The following is a 21249-nucleotide window of genomic DNA, read 5'->3' as shown; positions in this document are numbered from 1 at the left end:
TTTCAGTGGTGAGCAAATTAACCTACCATAAAATCTTTAGTGAAAATCGATATAAAATAAATCAATCCAGTGTTATTTTGCAGGACTATCAAAACACAATGATACTCACCCTGGGTAAGTGTCAAGTGGAGGTCAAGACAGGTCAACGATCAGCGTTACTTCCTCTTATAGTCACGGAAAGCAACCGTGCCAGTCTACTGGGCAGAAACTGGTTTAATAGTTGAGGTTTAACCAAAACTGGAGTAAATCAAATTTTATCCATGATTAATTATTCAAAAAAATAACCAGATGTATTTAATACAGATTTGGGATCTTACCGGATTCCCCCAGTAAGTTTTTCGTTAGACAAAAATGTAAAGCCAATTATGCTTAAAGCGCATTTGCACTAGAAGACAAAATCGAAATTGAACTGGACATGCTCTGAAGAGAGTTTTAGAGTCAATTACACATCCAAAACGGTGCACCCCAATTGTGACTGCAAAGAAAACGGGAAGGTTGTCCGTTTTTGGAAAGTTTTTGCAAAACTGGACATGGCGCAAGCTTATGCAGTAAAGTGTCAATCGCGAAGTTATACGCATAAGGGGCTTCTAAGTACAATCGTTAACAGTTCGGTATATCCGTGGTTCCACAAATTTTTAAAAAATTCATAGACTCTAAATTAACTGGTATTCCTGGTGTTACTACCTTATTACTGACATTTAATAGTCGGTAGCTTAGAAATAAAGTTAGAGTCAACAGTGCGCGCGGTATTATCGCGTTTCCAGGAAGACGGAGCTGCATTTACGCAAAGAAAATGCGTTTTTCGAACAAAAATTATAGAGTTTCTTGGTTTTCAAAGTAAAGATACGTCCACTAAAGACAAAATCGCGGCATAACTAATGCAACTGCGCCAACCAGTAAAACCGAGTTGCAAGATTGTATTGGAATTTTAAATTTTTATCATGTTTTTCTAAAGACAAGGCGATTGCGAATCCGTTACGTGCATTGCTCCAAAAGGACCTTCCCTCGCCTGCCTGGTTTCAATGAACAAAAAGCTTTTGATTTATTAAACGACATTTTAGCCAAAAAAACCAGTGTAAGGAACAAAAAGATTTATTTTTGACGTATGATCAGAGAATAACCGAACACGTGTGTGTTCGGTTATTCTCTGGTATGATGCCAATCCTTACGGGGTAGGTTGTGGCTTAGTCAACGTGATGATGAGGGACGTGAATATTCAGTGGCGTACTATAGCCGCACTCATATCATCTACTGAAAAAAATTTGGACCAAATCGACAAAGAAGCACTGGCCATAATATCGGATAGTAAAAAATTCCATGAATATGTATATGGCAGGAAAATAAGCATAAGAACGGACCATAAACCATTGTTTCAATCCTAAAAAAGGTGCTCCTGAGATAATTTCACCCAGAATGCTTAAATGGGCTTATGATTATGAATTATGTTACATACCAGACTCAACAATTCAGAATCTTAGGAGCATCAAAAAAACCAAAATTCACATCGACATTATTCTGAGTTTATTATATTATAATAATAATTTTTAATATTATATCGTCTTTTTTTCGTCACAAGAATAATAATAAATCTGGGCGTTGGGAGACCACACAACTTCGAACTAAAATCTAATATAGTTTCCCTTGTATAAATAACTATTTCAGCTGTGGCAAGGCTAAGCGCTAACTATATTTCTACTTCCTCACTCCAACACTGGAATTAGAAGTAGGTTGTAAGCATTGTAAGACACATGTCATATCCTGTCATCACATCACCAATCATAACAACGTTTTCAAGGTTAACAACAGTACCGTTTATTATTGTTTTTGTTTAGAAGAGAAGAATTAAATTGTTTTTAAGAAGCTTAATGCCTTAGTAACTATATATTTAATTATTTATTCAATAATTAACTCTGACTACAATGTCTGCATATGTTTTATGTGGTACTTCCAGTGGAGGACTTCCTATATTATCCAGGAAAAAGGGAAATTCGGAGCCGGTAATTTTTAAATAATTTTTGCATTTCATTGCTAAAAAGTATTATTTTAGCTTCCATTTTCTATAACAGGATCGTTAAACGGAATCCACATGTTTGGAAAACCATTTGGCATAGATGTATTAGAGACATTAACTGATGATTATGCTGTTAGTTGGAAGGAGTTTGAAGACAGGTAATTTTGTAGAGAAAACTTTTTACTAAGTTTGGTAGTAAATCATTAAATATTATTAAGTGTCCTTTGATTATATTTATTATAATAGTATAGTGTAGGGCATATTAAATAGTAAACCAATTAAAGAAAGTAAAAAAGAGATAGTAACTGAAGATAAAGACTAAAATAGCTGAAAATGTTAACAAAAATACATGAATGCTTCTGGTCTTTTCTGAATTCATGGTAATCAAAAATAAATTAAAAAAGTTTTTTTTAGGTGATTCCGAGCATCACTATACAAAAATATCTCTTTTTTACTTCCTTTAACTGGTTAAGATACCTTACACTGTGTTTTCTGGAGACCCCATTTCATACATGTACCTCTTTCTACACTTACGTTTCTGGTTTTGATGCATGTAATGCATCAAAACCAGATGTAATGTGGTCAACAATTAGTACAGTAAATTTACATTAATCTTGTATGTTGGTCCAGCACAACCTTAACCTTAGGAGTGTTAAGACCATAGGCATATAATACAATAATAGACTGACTGCTGCCATACAGTTGCATTCTCCTAGTGCAACAGAGAAAACTGATGCAAAGCAGTATCTGCATCTCTTCCTATGTGACTTTCTCATTGGCCATTTAGGTCACATTGTCGATAAACCTGGCAAATTAGAAAAAGAGGCAAGGACTGCTTTGTGTCAGTTTTCTCTGTCACACTGGGGAATGGGCTATTGCAAAGATCAGTCTATCTTGTTTTGTATGTGTATGGTTAAGGCTAAATATCAAAACTGTGATTTGCACCAAAATGAAGACATTTCTACATCATTTTGACATTGACTCTAGTAAAAAAGAGTCTAAAATGCAAAATATCTTAGTCATATATTTATTTATTGAATATCCCCCTATTGAATATGATAATATCAGCAGAAAAAACCAAATGTATTATATCTAAATACCCACTACAATGTAAAATCAAAATTGATAAGAAAATAATAAAGCAGAAAGCAAGGTTTAGATATCTGGGAATAGATATAACTAGTTATGGAGATGTTGAAGAAGAAGTATGACAAAAAAGCTTAAAAGCAAGTAAAGTGGCAGGATACCTTAATGACACAATCTGGAAGAACAAACACCTAAGACAAGACACAAAAACAAGAATCTATAAAGCAGCAATTAGACCTATATTAACATACACAGCAGAGACAAGACCTGACCCATCTAACACAAGATGACTAAGTACTAGAAGCAACAGAGATAAAAATACTCCGACGAATATCAGGGAAAAGTCTGTTGGATAGTTATTCATTAGTAGAATGGCAAAGGTTAGGATAGTATAAATAGCATGAAATAAGTCACCAAATGGACGAATAAGTATTGGCAGACCAAGAAAAAGATGGTGAGATAATTTAAACAATTTAGGAGGCTAATATTCAAGAAGAAACAGGTTTTAAAGCCTACATATAAGAAGGAAGAAGAAGAAGAATATCCCCATTATAAAATAAAAGTAATTAACCTAACCTAAAAATAAAAACACATCGAGGGTTACCTAAATGTAGAAATCTTATAAAGTCAAAAATTGGCCGTTTTTAGATTTATGGGGATTTGGATTGAAAATATTGTTCCAAATGTTCTGGCAAAACCCAAGATTCGTGAAAACTATGTTTTGGCATATTTTTTAAAGGCAATACTTAAATAAATATTAAGAAAGAAAAAATATTTATTAAGCATTGACATTTTTCGCTCTTCTGAAAAGTTGTAAATTTTGACTTACTTCTGAGGTTTCAATATTTAACCATCGATATCTTTGAAACTTTAAAACATGATTAAAATTTGGTTGTTTAAGTAATAAAAACCCTTTCCACATTATGGGTCATAGTTCCATTTAAAAATCTATAGGTGGTTACAACCTGTGATACAGGGTTAAAGTTGAAGAATTATTTTTGTATAAAAATTGGTCCCATGTAGTATAAAAATCAACTTCAGGTTTTTGTCAAATCATTTATTTTGTCAAGATTTAGGGGGGTACAAATTTTTAGGTGTACACTATGTATAATAACTCTGTGAAAATAATATAGAATAATGTTTTTGTAGCATAATTATAATTGGAGCAGCAAGTGGATGTTCAATAGATATTTTAAACAGACTATTGGAAGATGTTTTTAATACAATAGTATTAATAGTTGGCATTAAAGAATTGAAGATGCAAAGAAATATTGAAAGATTGAAAAGGGAACTTAGAATTTGCTTTCCAGTAATTGATCGGCTTTTGGATTCATTAGATTGTGGAGATGCTAGTAACAAACATTCCTCTGATATTGTAGGATTTACTGAAACAATTTTGTGCACAGAGAATCACTTAATACAGGTAATTGTTTTATTTATTCAGATTTGTTATAAATATATATTATTTCTGTGAAAAATTACTATTTAAAAATGTAAGCAAAGTGGGTCTAATGTTTTTCCTTCTTATTTTCTTCTAGTAGAGTACTAATATTGTTACAAAATCATTTAATTTAGACAATTTCTTGATTTCAAAACTATCGATAGTTTAACAATCACCTGATTTAGAAACTACCTGATTTAAAATCACTTAATTTAGAAACTAACTTAGATAGTTTTAAAATAATTTGATTAATAAACTATGGATAGTATTGTTCTTGTGACATCTTAAAGCAATTACTGTTTTAATGGGAATAAGTCACAAGTTTCAGTTTCCACTTTGGAAATTGTTTTTTAAAATACAAACGATTTCCGAAGTGATATACTATGGATAGTATTTAAATCACCTGTTTAAGGTAATTAATTAATTTAAAAATTAATAATGTTTTTAAAATCAACCTTAAACAGTAACTAATTTAATATTAGGTAACAGGTCTATCAAACATCCGAATTTGAGATCATAAAACCGCTAGAAATGCGAGAGGTAGACGCTGAATTTTATATAGGAATTAGATGAACATGATGAACATAATACATGTGGTATTAACCATGATTTTTGTTATACATATACACGAAATTGGTATTTAGTCCACTTAATACGAAATGCATATCTAACCAAGGAACACACGTAGGTATTTAGTGCCTCAAACAAGCTTTTACTGTTAAGAAGTGAACGAAACAACTTTGATACCCTAGTTCCACGAAAATAACCACTTTCAGATTTTAAATCCAATTATTTTTACAGATAACTAATTGTATGTAGACTACAGATACAGGTTTTTATAGTATACATGTAATGCTAACATTTAATCAATTAGAAAACATAATCTTTATCGTTAGTTACATTAATTTTTTTGTTTAGATTGTTTTAGATTCGTTTACCGAATGTGTCGATTCGATGTTTAGTTGCATATTGGTTGATGGAAAAATAGTAGCTGCAACAGAGAGTTGGTGGTCTTTGCATCCAGATGAATTGAGACTTTTATCTTTATTTGCAGTATCAGACAATGCAACCGATTCCAAGGATATTCCTGTGTTTTTGCCTCATAAGAGTCCTACAGTAAGTGCTGATATTTTATACAATGATTATTGTTTATTTCATTTCACATTTCCTCCATCGGATCATGCGAAATCGTTATGATGTTTATCTATTTACAAATTTTATATATCTTTGAAATCCTTAAAGTATAATACCGACATACTTGGGACAGACACAGGGCTGATAAGAAGCAAATAAAGGGACTGAATGATCAGGAAATAGACGAAACAAGAGAAAAGTTAAAGACGAACAAAAATGCATCAAAAAATGGCATCACGGATGAGATATTACACACAGTACGTAAATCTTTCAGCTGGGCATAGGTAATATACATTAAAGTAAGTTTGGCAACTGCGCTTTGTCGAGCCCACTGCTGTTGTCAAGGTCGCAGATGTTTTAATTTTTAGTATCAATTAAGACCCTATTAGGTGTGTATCGAGAGAGTTAATTCTGCCATGTAAATAATTTAAAGTTATTACAATGCAGTTAAAACCTTTGACAAATTTTATTGTGGGCTATGCCTACCGAAAAAGTATTATTCTAAAACACAAATAAATAATTTATTTAAAGAAATTGAAGAACAAGCAAACATTCTACTATTAAATATAACAAGTAAACTAAATAAAAGTTTCAAATATACCACTTTCTTTTGCAAGACAATAACCTAGTGTATTATAAAATGTTTGTCTTACGTTTGCAAGCTGTTCTGACGTAATCGTAGCACATACATTTCTTATTTTATTTTCTAAATCAACTAGAATATTGTGTCCTCTGGAGATCGTTGCCATGGTGGACTTAATATGTAGCCAGAAAAAGAAATTCATGGGAGCCAAATCGGGAGATCTCGCAGGCCATTTAATTTGCCCTTTCCGCTTATAATGCGATCCAGAAAAATTTAGTTTAAATAATTTCTCACGATACGCGCATTATGAACGGAACAGCCATCCTGTTGATACCAAACACCTTCTAAACGTACATCTGGGAGATTCTGAATAGCTAGATTGTTATCTTGTAAAAGAGCAAGATATTTAGTTGAATTCAGAACTCCCTCTATGAAAAATGGACCAATTACATGGACATTCAGTACATCTTCACAAAACACCATTCTACGAAATTGATCTCCGGGAAATAACTTCTGAATTTTCGAATATTTGAAACTCTTAAAGCCATATTTTTTTAAAACTTTATTAACTGTGGTATGCGAGACCTCCAACTCCTCGGCGACACTTCTAGTGGTTCTGTAGTTTTCCAGCTTTCTTTTCGGAGACATATCTTTTCTTTTCTGACATTTTGCACAATTTTGTAAACTATTTGCAATTATTTGTGTACAAGGTATGGGTCTATTTTCGAAAGTATTAGCAAATAGATCTACACATTCTGACAAAGAATTGCCTTGATAATACCATTTAAATATTAGAACCTTTTCTGGAGAAATGTAAATAAACATTTGAAAGCAACACTCTTCGTTTCACGGTTCCAATTGAAAATAAATGCGTACAGCTAACAGATTCTAAAAGGTGCCGATTATCGAGTTATCAGTCGCACTGTAAGCTATCGCATTGTGGCTTACCTTATGTATTACTTACCTCAATGTATATTACCATAATATTATTATGTCCAGTTGAAAGATTTACATACTGTATATGACTTGCAGACTATTGGCTCCAAAAATAAAAAAAGGACTTTGGACATACGAAAATGAAATGATAAGTGAATATAAAGGACGATTCAATGAAAGTAGATCAACAATCAATCAAATATTCACAGCGAAAGATACAATATAAACTATAGAACTAAAAAGAAGTATACAATAGTTAGAGCAAAATCTTTGGGTTGCACATATATTGTGCACAAATACTTTTACTATCTACGGTCGTACTGCAGCTAGTTGGCTTATTGTACAACTTCCATTTAGTCATGACCGTAATTTCAGGTTTCTGGAGCCCTATACCAGATTGTATAAGTCTAGATGATGGGTATCGATTTTAGAGTCACTCGATAGCCCCCGAAAAGTATTTTGCGACTACGATGTAATGACACAGTTTTACAAGATATAGTGAACTTTTTCAAGTCTTCAATCACATTGCATGTAGGCGTCCCTTGACTGGCGCATGTCCAGTAAGGATGGCTGTTATGACTCTGAGCTGATTCCTGCTTATTTTCCTCAGCACTTAAGCTCTATTCGCACATGTCCGTTCAATATACATATTGCCATGTGCTTTACCGGTGAGTGAGAGTTATGTTCTCTTCGGATCCAGATTTTTTCCAGATGCTGTTTGGCACTCTCATAGGCGGCTCTAAACCGAAGTATTCTGTAGCTGATGCCCTCCCGGTAAGTTCATAATTTCTTTCATTTCCGTGTATTCCCTGACGACCTGGAATAGTAGAACATAACAGTGTAACACTGTTATGTTCTACCAGTCTGTTGAGTTCTTCTCGACATTCCCCCCTATTCTAGAGTTCACCTTATTGCTTATAAGAACCATGGCTTCTTGGCTATCTGTGCATATACTGTTCCGCTTCAGTTCGAAATACAGAGGTTTATTGTTGTAGTAGAATAGAAATATTTAAATTTCCACCACTACTGAATATTCCTCCACCCAACCCTTCTGCAGTTGTAGACCCGTCTATATACCAGGTATAACCCTGCAGTCTGGGTCGAGTGTTTGCTCTGTCACATCCCTCCCGTGGGGAAATTTCCACTTGGAAAGGTACTTTAGGCCTGTATCTGGGTATTATACAGTCAGAAATCAGGTATCTCTGATTTCATGTATAATGTTGCTATGTCCTGATTTATCTGTTACGTTGCTTACGTTTTCCCGCAATCTATAATATCCAATTCTTGCCTCCTCTGTATAGCTATGTGTAAAGAGGGGGATCCAGAAGGGCATCCGTAGCTGCTGTTGGTGTGCCCCTTATAGCCTCTGTGATTTGAAGGGAAGGAACCTTTACACCCTACATAGTTTGAGGATGGCACCTTTTGGCTGCACTTTTGGCCATCATTCCAATGATGCATATATACTGAGAGCGTCAGGCTATCAGTAAAGTAGGTACCGCCCTATTGGCTGTTCTTTCTAACTGCTGATTCTAACTGCTGCATTAGACTTGAGTCTAATATTACCCCATATATTTTATTTCACTTACCAGATTTAGATGTTTACCATGTTTAGAGGACTAAATGCCTCCTTCCTTGTAAACCCAGGCCTCTCGCATTAAAGCTACATTGATTGAATCTTGTCATAGACAGATTACATAACAGATTATTAGAATCAAGCTTTTCATCAAGCAAGGAATGAAAACAAATCGTAGTAAACTTAAGATCCATTGTAAGCTGGAGACAGGATTGACGTGTAATAATGCCAGAGGAAGTCCATTATTTGGTATTGGTTCTTTTTAGTGTTAAGTACTTAACTGATTTATAATCTTAGATACGCTGACAATACTGTTATCTTATGCGATAGTCAGTCTCCAGGGCATTCATGAGTTGTTGCATTGCGTAAACACGATAGGAAGAGAGGTGGGTCTACAGCACGACCGGATTCACTTTGTATTTGAGATTTGGATGCGCAATAGTGCTGACGCTCGGAAAACCAGAGCGATTAGTCGTAGGCCAAACGTCTAGGAGAAAATGTAATTGTTTCCACAGTTGGTACAGTCGGTGAAATAATTTTTGAATATGGATTTTAAATTGCTAGTAAAACATAAAATTCTAAGCGCACAAAGTGCGACAAAACATAACCAAAATAAAACTTCGAAAGACAAATTCACAATTGGTATTTACAGGAACAAACAGCACCCACTCTTAAACGCTTACATCTAAAATTTAAAGAAGATTTGCGGTTTGACGGTGGTAGAGAGAGTTTGCGTCTAATTATACATGATTTTTGTTTTCAATGGCACAAAATTCAAAGTAATAGAAAGTTACTTATGGAGCGACTTAACATTTGAGAGCTACGAACAATTTTCTTGAGACATATTAAACATTACCGTGAGGAGGGTTGACCAATTTTCTATATGAATGAAACATACATTCATTCTTCCCACAATAATCAACAAGCTTGGACAGATCACAGTAACAATGGATTACGAAAACCAGTGTCGAAAGGGCAACGATACCAAGCGCTTTGCTTATTTTTAACTCAATAACCAAGTCGGGTAATTTTCATGACGACATGATTTTACTAATTACAAGAAATAACTTGAAACTCTGTTGTTGAAAGTTGTTTTTTTAACAACCTGGAAAGTTTAATTTATGAAATTATAATTTAATTTTATGTCTCTTTTATAATTAAAGCAAAATTTGGTTACCATAAAAATATATAGCGGCTACAACCACCCTTATTTATATAATACCACCTTAAAAGAATTTTAAATCGTAATTACTTTATATTATTCTAATAAATAACAGCATAAAATAGTTAATGACATACTTTTGTCGCAATAAGTTTGTCTATATTGAAAGAAATTAGTTACCGATTGATTATCTATCGCAATGAACAAACACAGATAAATTTGAATCTACAATTTTAATAATGTAAGTTAAAGCTTTTTTTATGTTGTAAATACAATGATGTATTTTTCATGCAAACATATTTTTAACAGAATTTTCTGAATTTTATTTTGGAACGTCTCGCCAAGTAAAATACCTGCACGGAGTGTACATTCGTTTCCTGACTCGCTTAGGAGTTACACTGTTGTCATGACAAAATTTATGATTTCAGTCGCCAACCTTACGACAATATTTATTTACAGACAGATCAAAAAAACATCAAGAGAGTTACTAACTTTAAATATTTGGGATGCTACATTGCAGACCAACTAGACCCAAGTATAGAGATCAACTGCAGAATTGAAGCAGCTGGCACAACGTTTCAAAAAATGAAATCTTTTTCTGTGATCAAACAATGATCAAATGCTATATTTTGTCAGTGTCAGACATAGCACCAAGATTTGTACTCAAGAACATTCGCGATTGGATAGGAATACGCAGTGCTGCAAAACTATTTTGATTAGCTAAAGACCGTGGAAAGTTCGCCAATCTAGTTGACAACGTTAGGGGGACCTAATATGGCAGTGAAAGAAGAACATACCTACCTCGTGATTTTAAAATGTTTTCTTTCAGTTACAATTTCATTTCTAATTGCATTGCCAAATGTAGAAATAAATATATTAGTTTATGAGTTTATTATTAACAAAAGTTCAAATAAAAGAATGCATGAAAAGAGCCATAAGAGATGAAGCCAAAAATGTATGTAAGAATGGAGTAAGCAAAACGTAAAAAACTGTAAGATTAGCAGTAAAAAGTTATTATGGCGAGTTAGAAATCTCTTGATTTATTTATTTTTACCCCAAATGCGATTAAAACAATAACATAACTTATTTTACCAACTTTCCGGTACTTTTCGAAACATAATTGTTACTTTTAGATACAAATGGTCACTTGTGTGTTAGGTAAAGTATACAAAAACATTTCAGGTAGCCTTTCGTTTCGTTGTTTGCACCTTAATACCGGAAGTACAAATTTGCTGCCTATGCGGTCCAAATCCACCTCTAAATGAAATAGAACTTTCAGCGACACAGTGTTTCAGAAATTCAACTGATATTTTAAATTCTGCTGCACAGTGTGTCCCCAGGAACTTTCCATCATCGTATATCATCGACACTAACATACTAGGGTAAGTTTTATAGTAAACCTATTAAAAATATATTTCTTTAAAACACATTTTCTATGAAAATTTTTTGCGTATTTAAGATTAGCTGTGGCTATTAAATAATTAGGGAAAGCGAGATGCGTTTGAAATATGTCTAAAAAACTCTGAATGTAACCTTTCACGTTACAAACGATCTAAAACGTTGAGAAACTGTTTCTTTTCGATTACACAGCTATGTTTTTCGAAACAGCTGACCTCTTTAATGAAGTACAAAAGTTGAAGAAAATTAATTTTTTTTAAAGTTCAGAATCGGTATACGGAAAAAAATCTTATACAGAAGTAAAACACTTCACATTTGTATTTAGGTATAAAACATATAATTAAAACTTTTAAAAAAAGTGTCATCAAAATTTTTACAGTCGCATAACGTGAAGTTTTCGATCTATAGAAAATGTCACACCGAGAGTGCAGTACGGCTAATATAGGAATGCACAATTGCCGGATTTCACGCCTTGTGCTTGGCGATACAAACAGGTCCAAGTGGTAGTCACAGAACCCAGATCTCTACGCCGGGCTCTGTTATTTATTATAAAATAATATATTGATAAAATAATTGCCTTCAAGTAGCCAAATAAGAGGCATGAATTTGAATAAAAAGACCTTAAGTTTTTAGCGAGAATTTTATTATAAAACTGTATACTTTATTAAACTAACAAATGTATTTTAAATTACATTTCTTGATAGCTATAAATATACCGGGTGGAACCTCCGGTAACTCGATTTCCGTGCACCCAGCCCAATATCCAAGAAAAACTTTTTCTTTTGTAAATAGGTGAAAAATTATCAGGAACGGGAATCACTGCGAAATTTTAACACCTACTATGAAATTTTTTTTTGTGGAAATCTGAAGTGCAGTTTTTGTCCTTGTTAAAACATAATGCAGTCTCGCATTTTTTACACACAACATAAGTTTACCTAGTTCCTTGGCATAGCAACCTGGTAGTTTTCAGCGAAACCTTGTGTTATTCCATATGGGATAATGGTTTTCCTTGCCCACACTTGACCAGATGAGCAGGTATAAGGTTTATAATGTAAGTTATTTAACATTATATTATATTTATACTTTATTAAACTAACAAATATATTTTAAATTACATTTCTTGATAGCTATAAATATACAGGGTGGAACCTCCGGGAACTCGATTTCCGTGCACCCAGCCCAATATCCGAAAAGCCCATACTCTGATTGGACTGGTAAATGCATTTTATTGGTTATACAGTGTAAAATAATCGAGGTTACTCACAGATATTCAATTAATTATACTAAAGTGGTCCTCTACATCCGAGATGTCGGATTCGCTTTCGCTACTCTCCCCTGTGTTCGCGTGTATTATCAATTGGTCTACGTCATCTTGCAGGTTGTCCGCAGTCCACATCTCAGTTTCCGTTTTCTCAACAACATGAGTGACATAATTGCGCCAATTTTGCTCTGTGACGCGTGCGAAACCGTCGTCGATCAACTGGCGTACCTCGTCGTTTTTAAAAGTGGTATTATGGGTAATTCGCAGTGATATGGAGGAAGCCTTAAAATATAAACATTATGTTGTGAAGCATACTCATCAAGATGATACTTATCGTATTGATCTTTAAAAGCACGCGCTGCTTCTAATAGCTCGGATTTCAAATAACATTCCTCGAAAAAAATGTCTTTTTCCACTAGCCATTCCTTGATTGCAGCTTTATTCCAGGAATTGTTAGGGAATCTCTCTTTACGGGAGTGGTACGATGCATTGTCCATTACAATGACATTCCTGCGACCATTATTTGGTAAATTTGATATTAATGCCTCCTTAAACCACGACTCAAAATATGCGGCATCCATTTCATCGTGATAGTCGCCATCATTTTTCTTTGCCAGAAAAACACGCTGTGTGCCAGGAAGGAAACCTCCTGAAAAACCTGCATGCAATAAAACATATCGTGGACCTCGTTTAGTAGGTGCTTTTAAGCCAGTACTTAAACCTTTGAGAAAAGCATCACGACTGTTTTGTATCGTAGTATCGCACCATTCGTAATTTATAGATTGGCCAACATTAACCCACGATTCGTCCAAATATATGATAACGTCGTATAGTTCTCAAATAATTATGGCGCCAATGAATAATATCCTCTCGCTCCACCATGATGCTTCTTCGGCCACGTTTCTTATAAACAAATCCAATATCTTTCAGAAGTCTGTATAAAGTAGAAAGAGACAACGGCTGTATATTCTCATTACCTTGTATGAAGTTATGTATATGCTTTAATAATGGCGGCAAATTTTTCATGAAAAATTCACAATGAACAATTCTCCGTAGAATACTTCTTACACCCTCGTCATATGTGAATATTCTAGAATTTGATTGACACACTCGTTTTTTACGTTTTTTTTTGGCGATTTCAACGTTCCACTCTGTTCTTTTTCTTTTTTGAAATTGTAAATGCTTCTTTCGCTAACACCAGCCATCAACGAAGTACGTCTTACAGCAGCACTTACATTAAGTTGTTCCGTATTTTGTAAAAAACCCAACACATTTAACACTACGAGTTTAGCGCAACCGTTAAATAATTCACCGGATTTAAATTTATGGGACTCCATGCTCTCTGTTGAAACTCGGACTAAATTTTGAAGTGTAGTTTCGTTTTCCAAAAGCACTTTCACCCCCTACCCATCCTTAGGATGGGTAGGGGGTGAAATAGGGAGAGCTTGGAGTTTATCAAATACTAATTATGACAAACAAGTTTATGGCCATATTTAGGTGATTATGTTAATGATGGTAATTTGTAGCAGAAGTTTAACAAAAGAAATGAAGACCTATTTATAGAAACAACATAACTGTATTTTTAATATTTTACATACAATAGAAAAAATCTAATTTCTATGAAAGAGTTGGAAATTTGAATATTATATATAATATCTATAAATAATATCATTTCCAAGTTTCCAAATTCTTTCCTAGAAATTATGTAGGTTTTTTCTATTTTATGTAAAACATTAAAACTACAGTTATTGTATGTTGTTCTTGTAAAGAGGTGTTCAAATGTTACTCTTATGAATATGATTCAATTGTATATCTCATGTTGACGTTTTATATGCAAAATTCATAGTTTTCGTTGTCAATAACTCATCAATGCCTTTTTATTCTACTGTATACGTATACATGATATAAAATATTTTACTCGTACTGCCGGCAGATGCATTTTATCCAAGCCGGTCCTGTGAGACAATGAGCAATCAACAGCTGGAGAAAACCGACAACCCTGCGCGTTTATTCTCCATAAGAAAAGCATTGCCGTATCTTACCCGTACTGCACTCTCAGTGTGACATTTTCTATAGATCAGATCATCTTCAGTGCCTTCTTTTGTAATTGAAGCTAACACTAAAATTGTAGCTGTGACATCAATATATGGTTTTACATTGTTCCAAATTTAAATTCTAATGTGACTCTAGGTCACTGACATTGGATAAAAATTTAATACTTAAAGAGCTACATGTTTTTTGCTCGACTTGAACACGTGGTTCTTGTCAGTTAAAACGACACAGACCAACTGGCTGAGGTGACAGGAAATATAATTCAAGAAGACAGCATTAACATGACGAGGTATGGGTATGTTCAGACTAATGTAATTTTAAAAAAATTTTAAAATTATAAAATTTTTTGTAATAATGCCTAATATCGTATTAATGAAAACCTTTAGTTAGAATTAAATTTATTTAAATGATAATATTTATTGTCTTAAATCTGCAAATCTCTATTATTGAAAAAAAGAACAAGTTAGTTATTAAATAAGTTATAATCTATGACATCATAAGTAGTATGAAAATTGATTAAGGTAGAAGATGAAAGGAAGTGATGTGGTGCTGTACACATAATAGTGTAAGAAATGGTATAGGAAGTAGTATATATTAAAAGATTAAGCTGAAATCCAATAAAATTGAAGTTAAAAAATTTTTTGATTGGGTAATGGTGGTTGCCTAATGACGATAAGGGACCTGGTGTGTAAATATCTGAAAGTTTAGAAAGTTAAATAGTAAAATGAATAAGCCTATTAAGAAAATGTATGTGATGATATGATAACAGAATATGATATTCTAACTATTATTATATTGTAGTTTTGTTAGTATGAATATTACCCTATAGTGAAGTATGTTAAAATGGATATAAATGAAGCTAAGAAAAATGAATGAAATTAATAATAAAAGAAAGAGGAAATGTAAAATGTTGGTTGAATAACATAAGACAGACAAAAGAAATTGAATACTATGTTGCTGTGAACGGCATGAACAAAGTTAGATAATTAAAATATGTAAATGGAAACCAGACAAAATGATATGTATGTGAATATGTATTAGGGAAAGAATGAAATAATAGAGACTATGTGTTAGAGAAATATGTAGTATAGGTGGTAATGGAGTCAACAGACTGAAAGTATCGAATGGATGAGTGAAGACAAATGATTAAGTTTAATTTTAATGATGAAGTTTAAGTTTAAAGATTAATGTGAAGAATAATGGTGAAGAACAGTTCAAGCAAGACAAGTAAGGTGACCCAAGAAGTAAGAGACATGAAAGAATATGTGATGAAGTGAGTCGTAAAGGGACTGGCGGGAGGACGAGAAATAAGAAACTGCAATGGGATAAGGTGGTGAAAGAGGAAGGGGTTTGATGAATAAAAATAAAGAAAATGATGAGGGGACAAATTGAGGTATAGTATGTGTTAATGGGTGATTAGTGAGGAAGTTATAAAATGTTAGATGCTAGTGGGGTGGTTGGGAAAGAAGGAAAACAGAAGCAAAATGAAAAAAGATGATGTTTAAAGGCAATTATTGGAATGTTGATTTTGAATTAAAGGAATAGTTGTCGGTGTATGGGAGTAAAAGGTCGATTTAGGGTAGTTTGGCGGTTAACACAATTGGGACTAGTCCTCATGTCTCTGGAAATCTCAAGGTCCTCATACAGGTCCAACCTTAACGTGTTTCTATCTAGGATGTTGTGAATTAATTTGACCCCATCAGGGATGTTAAGATGATGATTGTTGACTTTAAGGTGATGAGAAAAAGCTGATGTATTATCTCTTTTAGAGTGTTCTGCAGATTTAGTTGAAAGTGACTTATAAGTCCTGCCAATGTAGGAGGCATCGCAATCAGAACAAGTCAGTCTGTAAACTCCACTACAGTTCATATAGTGTATTGTATCCTTAGTATTTGTCAAGAAATGGTTAAGAGTATTTCCAAGTTTAAAAGATATGCGTGAGGTTTCTGAAGAATTAATTATAATACGTCTGATATTTTCAGATAATTTGGGAGTGTGATATGGTAAAGACGTGTAAATTGGGGTAGAAGAAGAAGATTGATTAAAACCAAAATTTTGAAGCAGTCTAGATTCTCTTTTATGGATGAGTTTATCTATTATAAAAGGATCATAACCATTGTTGACAGATATTTGTTTTATGATGTTGAGTTCATATTTATTAAAAAATTCAATAGACATAGGTATTGAATATAGTCTGTGGATGAAACTTCTGAAAGCAGCTAATTTGTGTGATGAGGGTGATTGGAGGAAGAATTAATGACATGATCGGTTTGGGTGGGTTTGCGAAAGATACCAAAGTCAAATTGATTGTTGAGTCTGATAATAGATAAATCTAGAAAGTTAATCGCTTGAGAAGATTCAAGTTCCACGGTAAATTTGATATTTGGGTGGATTTGATTGATTTTAAGAAGTAGTTGTTGAGCTGAGTCATGATTACTTGAAATGAAGACTAAACAGTCATCAACATAACGGAACCAGTGTGAAATTTCAGGATTTTTTATGATGTGGTTGGACTTGTAGGGGGGAATACCAAGAAAATTGTTCCATTGAAAACATTTTTGGAAAATACTTTTTTTTTCGTATACCGATTTTGAACTTTGAAATTCAATTTTCTTCGACCTAATTTTTTTGGTATATTTAAAAGAAGCGTGTTGCCGAGTCTTTTCAATGCCGTTTTCTAAATTTAATTTAAGCTAATAGTTATCGAAATATTCGATTTGTTTGTAAGAAAAAAAATTGCTTATTTTTTTTAGTTTAAATGCTTTATTTTAAAACATTCCTGAGGCCGCTCAAATAATCCGATTTTAATTAGTACGTTAGAAAAGTAAAGTGCTTTTTTATAAGTAAAAAAATTGGTAAACGTCTATATTTTTACCTTATTACCTTCGACTTTGATGTGGTACAAACGAACCGACTATGATAGGAGGCTTTGACAACGCCAATTCTAACAATTTTTGTGCTCGGGACATCGATAAAGACAAAAAAATCTCACTTGAAATTTGGTGCCGGTTTTCTTACAAAAATTGATAATACCAAAGTAAAAAATAAATACACGAGAAATTTAAACTGATTGAGTGTGTACCTGGTTACCTTATGAGATTTATAATGCACGTTAATACGTAAAAAAGACACACACATTCCACGGACCTTACGTGTTACTGTCAGATGTACCTAACCTCACTTACATTGGAGTTACACAGTTTTTTAAAGTCAAAAGCTGATACGGAGTTACGAGGTTTTCATTTTCGCTTAGATTTAATTTCTAGATTTAGGTGGAGTTAAAGGATTTGGTCTAAAGACTGATAATTTAATTTACAAACAGAGTAAATTGAGTAAAAATGGAGTTACGAGGTTTGCTAATTAAGGTGACGTTATAAATCTTCAGTTTTTGTCCAGTCCAAAATCTGTTATTAGTTTTTATTATACTCAGTAACTTATGTGATATAGTAATTTATTATATTGTTTTTACAGACAACTTCTAGTAAACACATCCACTAAGAAATATATGATATCAAAGAGTCCACAGCAATTATCAAAGAAAACCACAACTAGTTCTCACCGCTTGGATATACTACGAACATTCTTCTACAGAGCTGTCTTAAATAATTTAATAAATTGTAAAGATTCTTACGACAAACTCAATAATTCAAATTCATCTGATGAATCATTCAGTTTAGAGCCGAATGAAAATATTGGTATAGAAACCTATTGGTGTTCAGAATATCACAAATGCCATGCTCTTAAAATCGGGAGTAATGTTTTGTGTGTCTTATATAATTCGACTGTTCCTACACATGCTCTTAAGGCGATTACAGAAAAAACTCTAAAACTATTAATTTCTGACAAACAAGTTTGTTGGTAATATTTTGGTTGGTAATATGCAGTTTTATATTTTTTATACTGATTTTTACTCAGATAGACTCAGATTATGTGTATATATTATATTATATATTTTAATAAAATTGTTTTATTATATTTCAAAACTTTTTTTAGTAAATCCCATAGTTTCAATGGAATAATAATATTCTTTTAAGAATATAAATAGCCCAAAGTTTTTAACAAAGGAAGTAGACACAAATAATCATTGATTCCTACAAGTATATATTAGAATTCTAATAAAATAAGCAACTTATACACTGTGGAAACCATTTCTGGAAAAATTTTATTTCGGTCCTTATTTTAGAAAATTATAAAAAACGGTGAGACTTGTCATCTATTAATTTCAAATGTGCGCTTTTGTCAAACATAAATTTAGATATACAGGATGATTCACGCAAGCTTAGCATAGTCAATAATCCTTATTTTTAATGAAACACGTCCTGTATATTTTTAGGTTTTTAAAAGTCACTTACCAACCTGATCTCAACGAAATAAATCATGTAGAGTCTATTGTGAATAATACAATAATATAATGACATTTTGAAAATGTATAATTTTCTTTAAAACATTAAAATAAATGCTCCAACTATTCTTCACCTTGTTGCTAGGAATAATACAGTCTCCTATAAAACTCTAAACTTTGTTTAAAGTTTGAAGAGGAATATTCCATTCCATATTTCTGCAGTTATCCTTTCTTTGAAGTCTGCAATGTTGTTGGCTGTGTTGCATATACTTTGTTCTTGAGATAACCTAAGGAACCTGAGGAATTGAAACCCAAAAATTTCACAAAAAAAAAATTAAACAAATGACACGTTTATTCATTTAGAAATGATCATATGCTATACATACTTAACTAGAAGCTGTATACGCATAGCAATAAATTAAGTTGTATTTACTTTTACGAAAAAACATTAATCTATTACAAGAAATATCCGCCAGGTAGCCACGTTAAGTTTGATAACACATATTATTTCTTACATAAGATCAGTTATCGAACCACATAATTTATCTACAAAATGGTAATACCCACCAACAATTAATGAACTCAAAAATGACTAAAATAGAAAAAAGTAGACACACTAAAAGAACAACGCAACAAAAACCAATAAAAGAGCTCCACGTATAAAAGCATCTCCTCTGGATACTAGAGAAGATAAGATATGAATTTATAGGATAGTTAATCAATGATAAATAAATTACTAAATTTCATTGGAATGTCCATAGTTCGCTGAGTATCCACTACGTGATATTTTCAACAAGCATAAGCCATGGCCTCTACACTCCTAAGACCAACGTAATATAGTTTATTTCACGAAAAATGGTTGAGTGCTTAATGATTGCAATAAAACCCGATCGCAAGTACCCCAGCTTAGTCAACATTAGTGGAGCAGGTAAGTATTCAGGTAAAATTGAAGCTACTGTGGAGTGTCGTTATCTTGTTTGTATAATAAATTCCTGGTAGTATAAAAACGATTAAAAAATCGTACAAAATTATGAACACGATTAGAATACATTTTATTTCATAAAGTTGTAAACATTTTAACAGTGAGTTTCACTATCAATGGTTGATCTTTTAATGACCACAATAAATTTGTTGATCGTTAAGTATTTCCTGGAATAATTATACAGGTTCTCTCTATTCTGTATAATTTGTAAAAGTATATAAAACCAATAAGAAATTTTTAAATATACATTTTGTTTCATTTAGTTGAAAGTGTTACCAGTGTTATACCTACAGCACTTATAACAGCATTATGTGGCGTCCGTGGAAAAACATTGATGGTGCTTCTTCCAGTGTTCCAGCAAAGACAAAGCATTTATCTGCTGACGCTAGAGAAATCGTAAAAATAATATATAGTTCTTTACTTACAAGAGGACTTACTGCTAATACTGCTGCCAGTGAAATATCTGATTTAACGAAAATACCTCTAACCACAGTGAAAAGAATTGCATCAAATCCCATTAAGTCAAGAAGGAAGCGTAAGGATGCCGGTTCTACCAAATGTATTGGCGAAAGTGATAAGGACTTAATAAGACGAAAAATTTACACAATGTACGAAGAGCAACGCATACCTACATTAAATTCTTTAAAACAACGGCTTACTAATGATGATACACAAATAAACTGTAGCCGCATTAGTCTTTGGAGGATTTTGTCTAAAATGGGCTTTAGATATCGTACACTTGACAAAAGGCAAGTGTTTATGGAGTCCCATCGTTTACAAAAGTGGCGTACTGAATATATAACTTCCATAAGAAAGTACCGTACAGAAGATCAACTAATAATTTATCTGGACGAGACATGGTTTGACACTCATGAAACACCATCCAAAGGATGGTCCGATTCTTCCAATAGGTGTCAAACAAAAGCTCCATCAAACAAAGGGAAAAGAATAACAATTTTACATGCAGGATCAGAAAATGGTTGGGTCCCAAATGCCTTATGGCTTTCTGCGAAGAACATTAAAGTCTCCTGCGTGGACTACCATGAGGATACAACGGCAGAGCTTTTTGAGCAATGGTTTAAGAATTGTCTTATACCTAACCTTCCTCAAAATAGTGTGATAGTAATGGACAATGCAAGTTACCACAGTCGTCAATTACATAAGTCTCCAAGTGCAAATAACACGAAAATTGAAATTCAAAACTACCTGTTAGAAAAAGATATATATTTTGAAGAAAGTTATTTAAAAAATGAACTGTTAGAAGTGTTAAAATCATTTTCTATTAAAA

At 32.9% G+C, this 21249-nt stretch overlaps 1 protein-coding gene across 1 annotated transcript; it reads left to right on the top strand.

Moving 5' to 3' along the window:
* The first annotated feature begins 1766 nt into the window (after positions 1 to 1766).
* On the top strand, positions 1767 to 18612 carry fy (fuzzy planar cell polarity protein-like protein). The gene is made up of 6 exons (XM_072526604.1): positions 1767 to 1997; positions 2048 to 2169; positions 4247 to 4520; positions 5457 to 5654; positions 11109 to 11308; positions 18109 to 18612. The coding sequence occupies exons 1-6, from the start codon at positions 1920 to 1922 to the stop codon at positions 18497 to 18499; spliced, it is 1263 nt and encodes a 420-aa protein (XP_072382705.1). The 5' UTR covers positions 1767 to 1919; the 3' UTR covers positions 18500 to 18612.
* The last annotated feature ends 2637 nt before the right edge of the window (positions 18613 to 21249 follow it).

The sequence above is a fragment of the Diabrotica undecimpunctata genome, chromosome 3, assembly GCF_040954645.1.
Source record: "Diabrotica undecimpunctata isolate CICGRU chromosome 3, icDiaUnde3, whole genome shotgun sequence".
NCBI classification, from domain to species: domain Eukaryota; kingdom Metazoa; phylum Arthropoda; class Insecta; order Coleoptera; family Chrysomelidae; genus Diabrotica; species Diabrotica undecimpunctata.
The sequence above is the reverse complement of the archived record's forward strand: the minus strand, read 5'-3'. Positions and strand labels throughout refer to the sequence as shown.

What these genes read in the sequence shown, in the direction of transcription:
- fy (XM_072526604.1), top strand. Translation starts at nt 1,920, where the DNA reads ATGTCTGCATATGTTTTATGTGGTACTTCCAGTGGAGGACTTCCTATA. An exon ending in AAAAGGGAAATTCGGAGCCG is followed by an intron (nt 1,998 to 2,047) that starts GTAATTTTTAAA and finishes GTATTATTTTAG; the next exon opens with CTTCCATTTTCTATAACAGG. An exon ending in ATCGACACTAACATACTAGG is followed by an intron (nt 11,309 to 18,108) that starts GTAAGTTTTATA and finishes TTGTTTTTACAG; the next exon opens with ACAACTTCTAGTAAACACAT.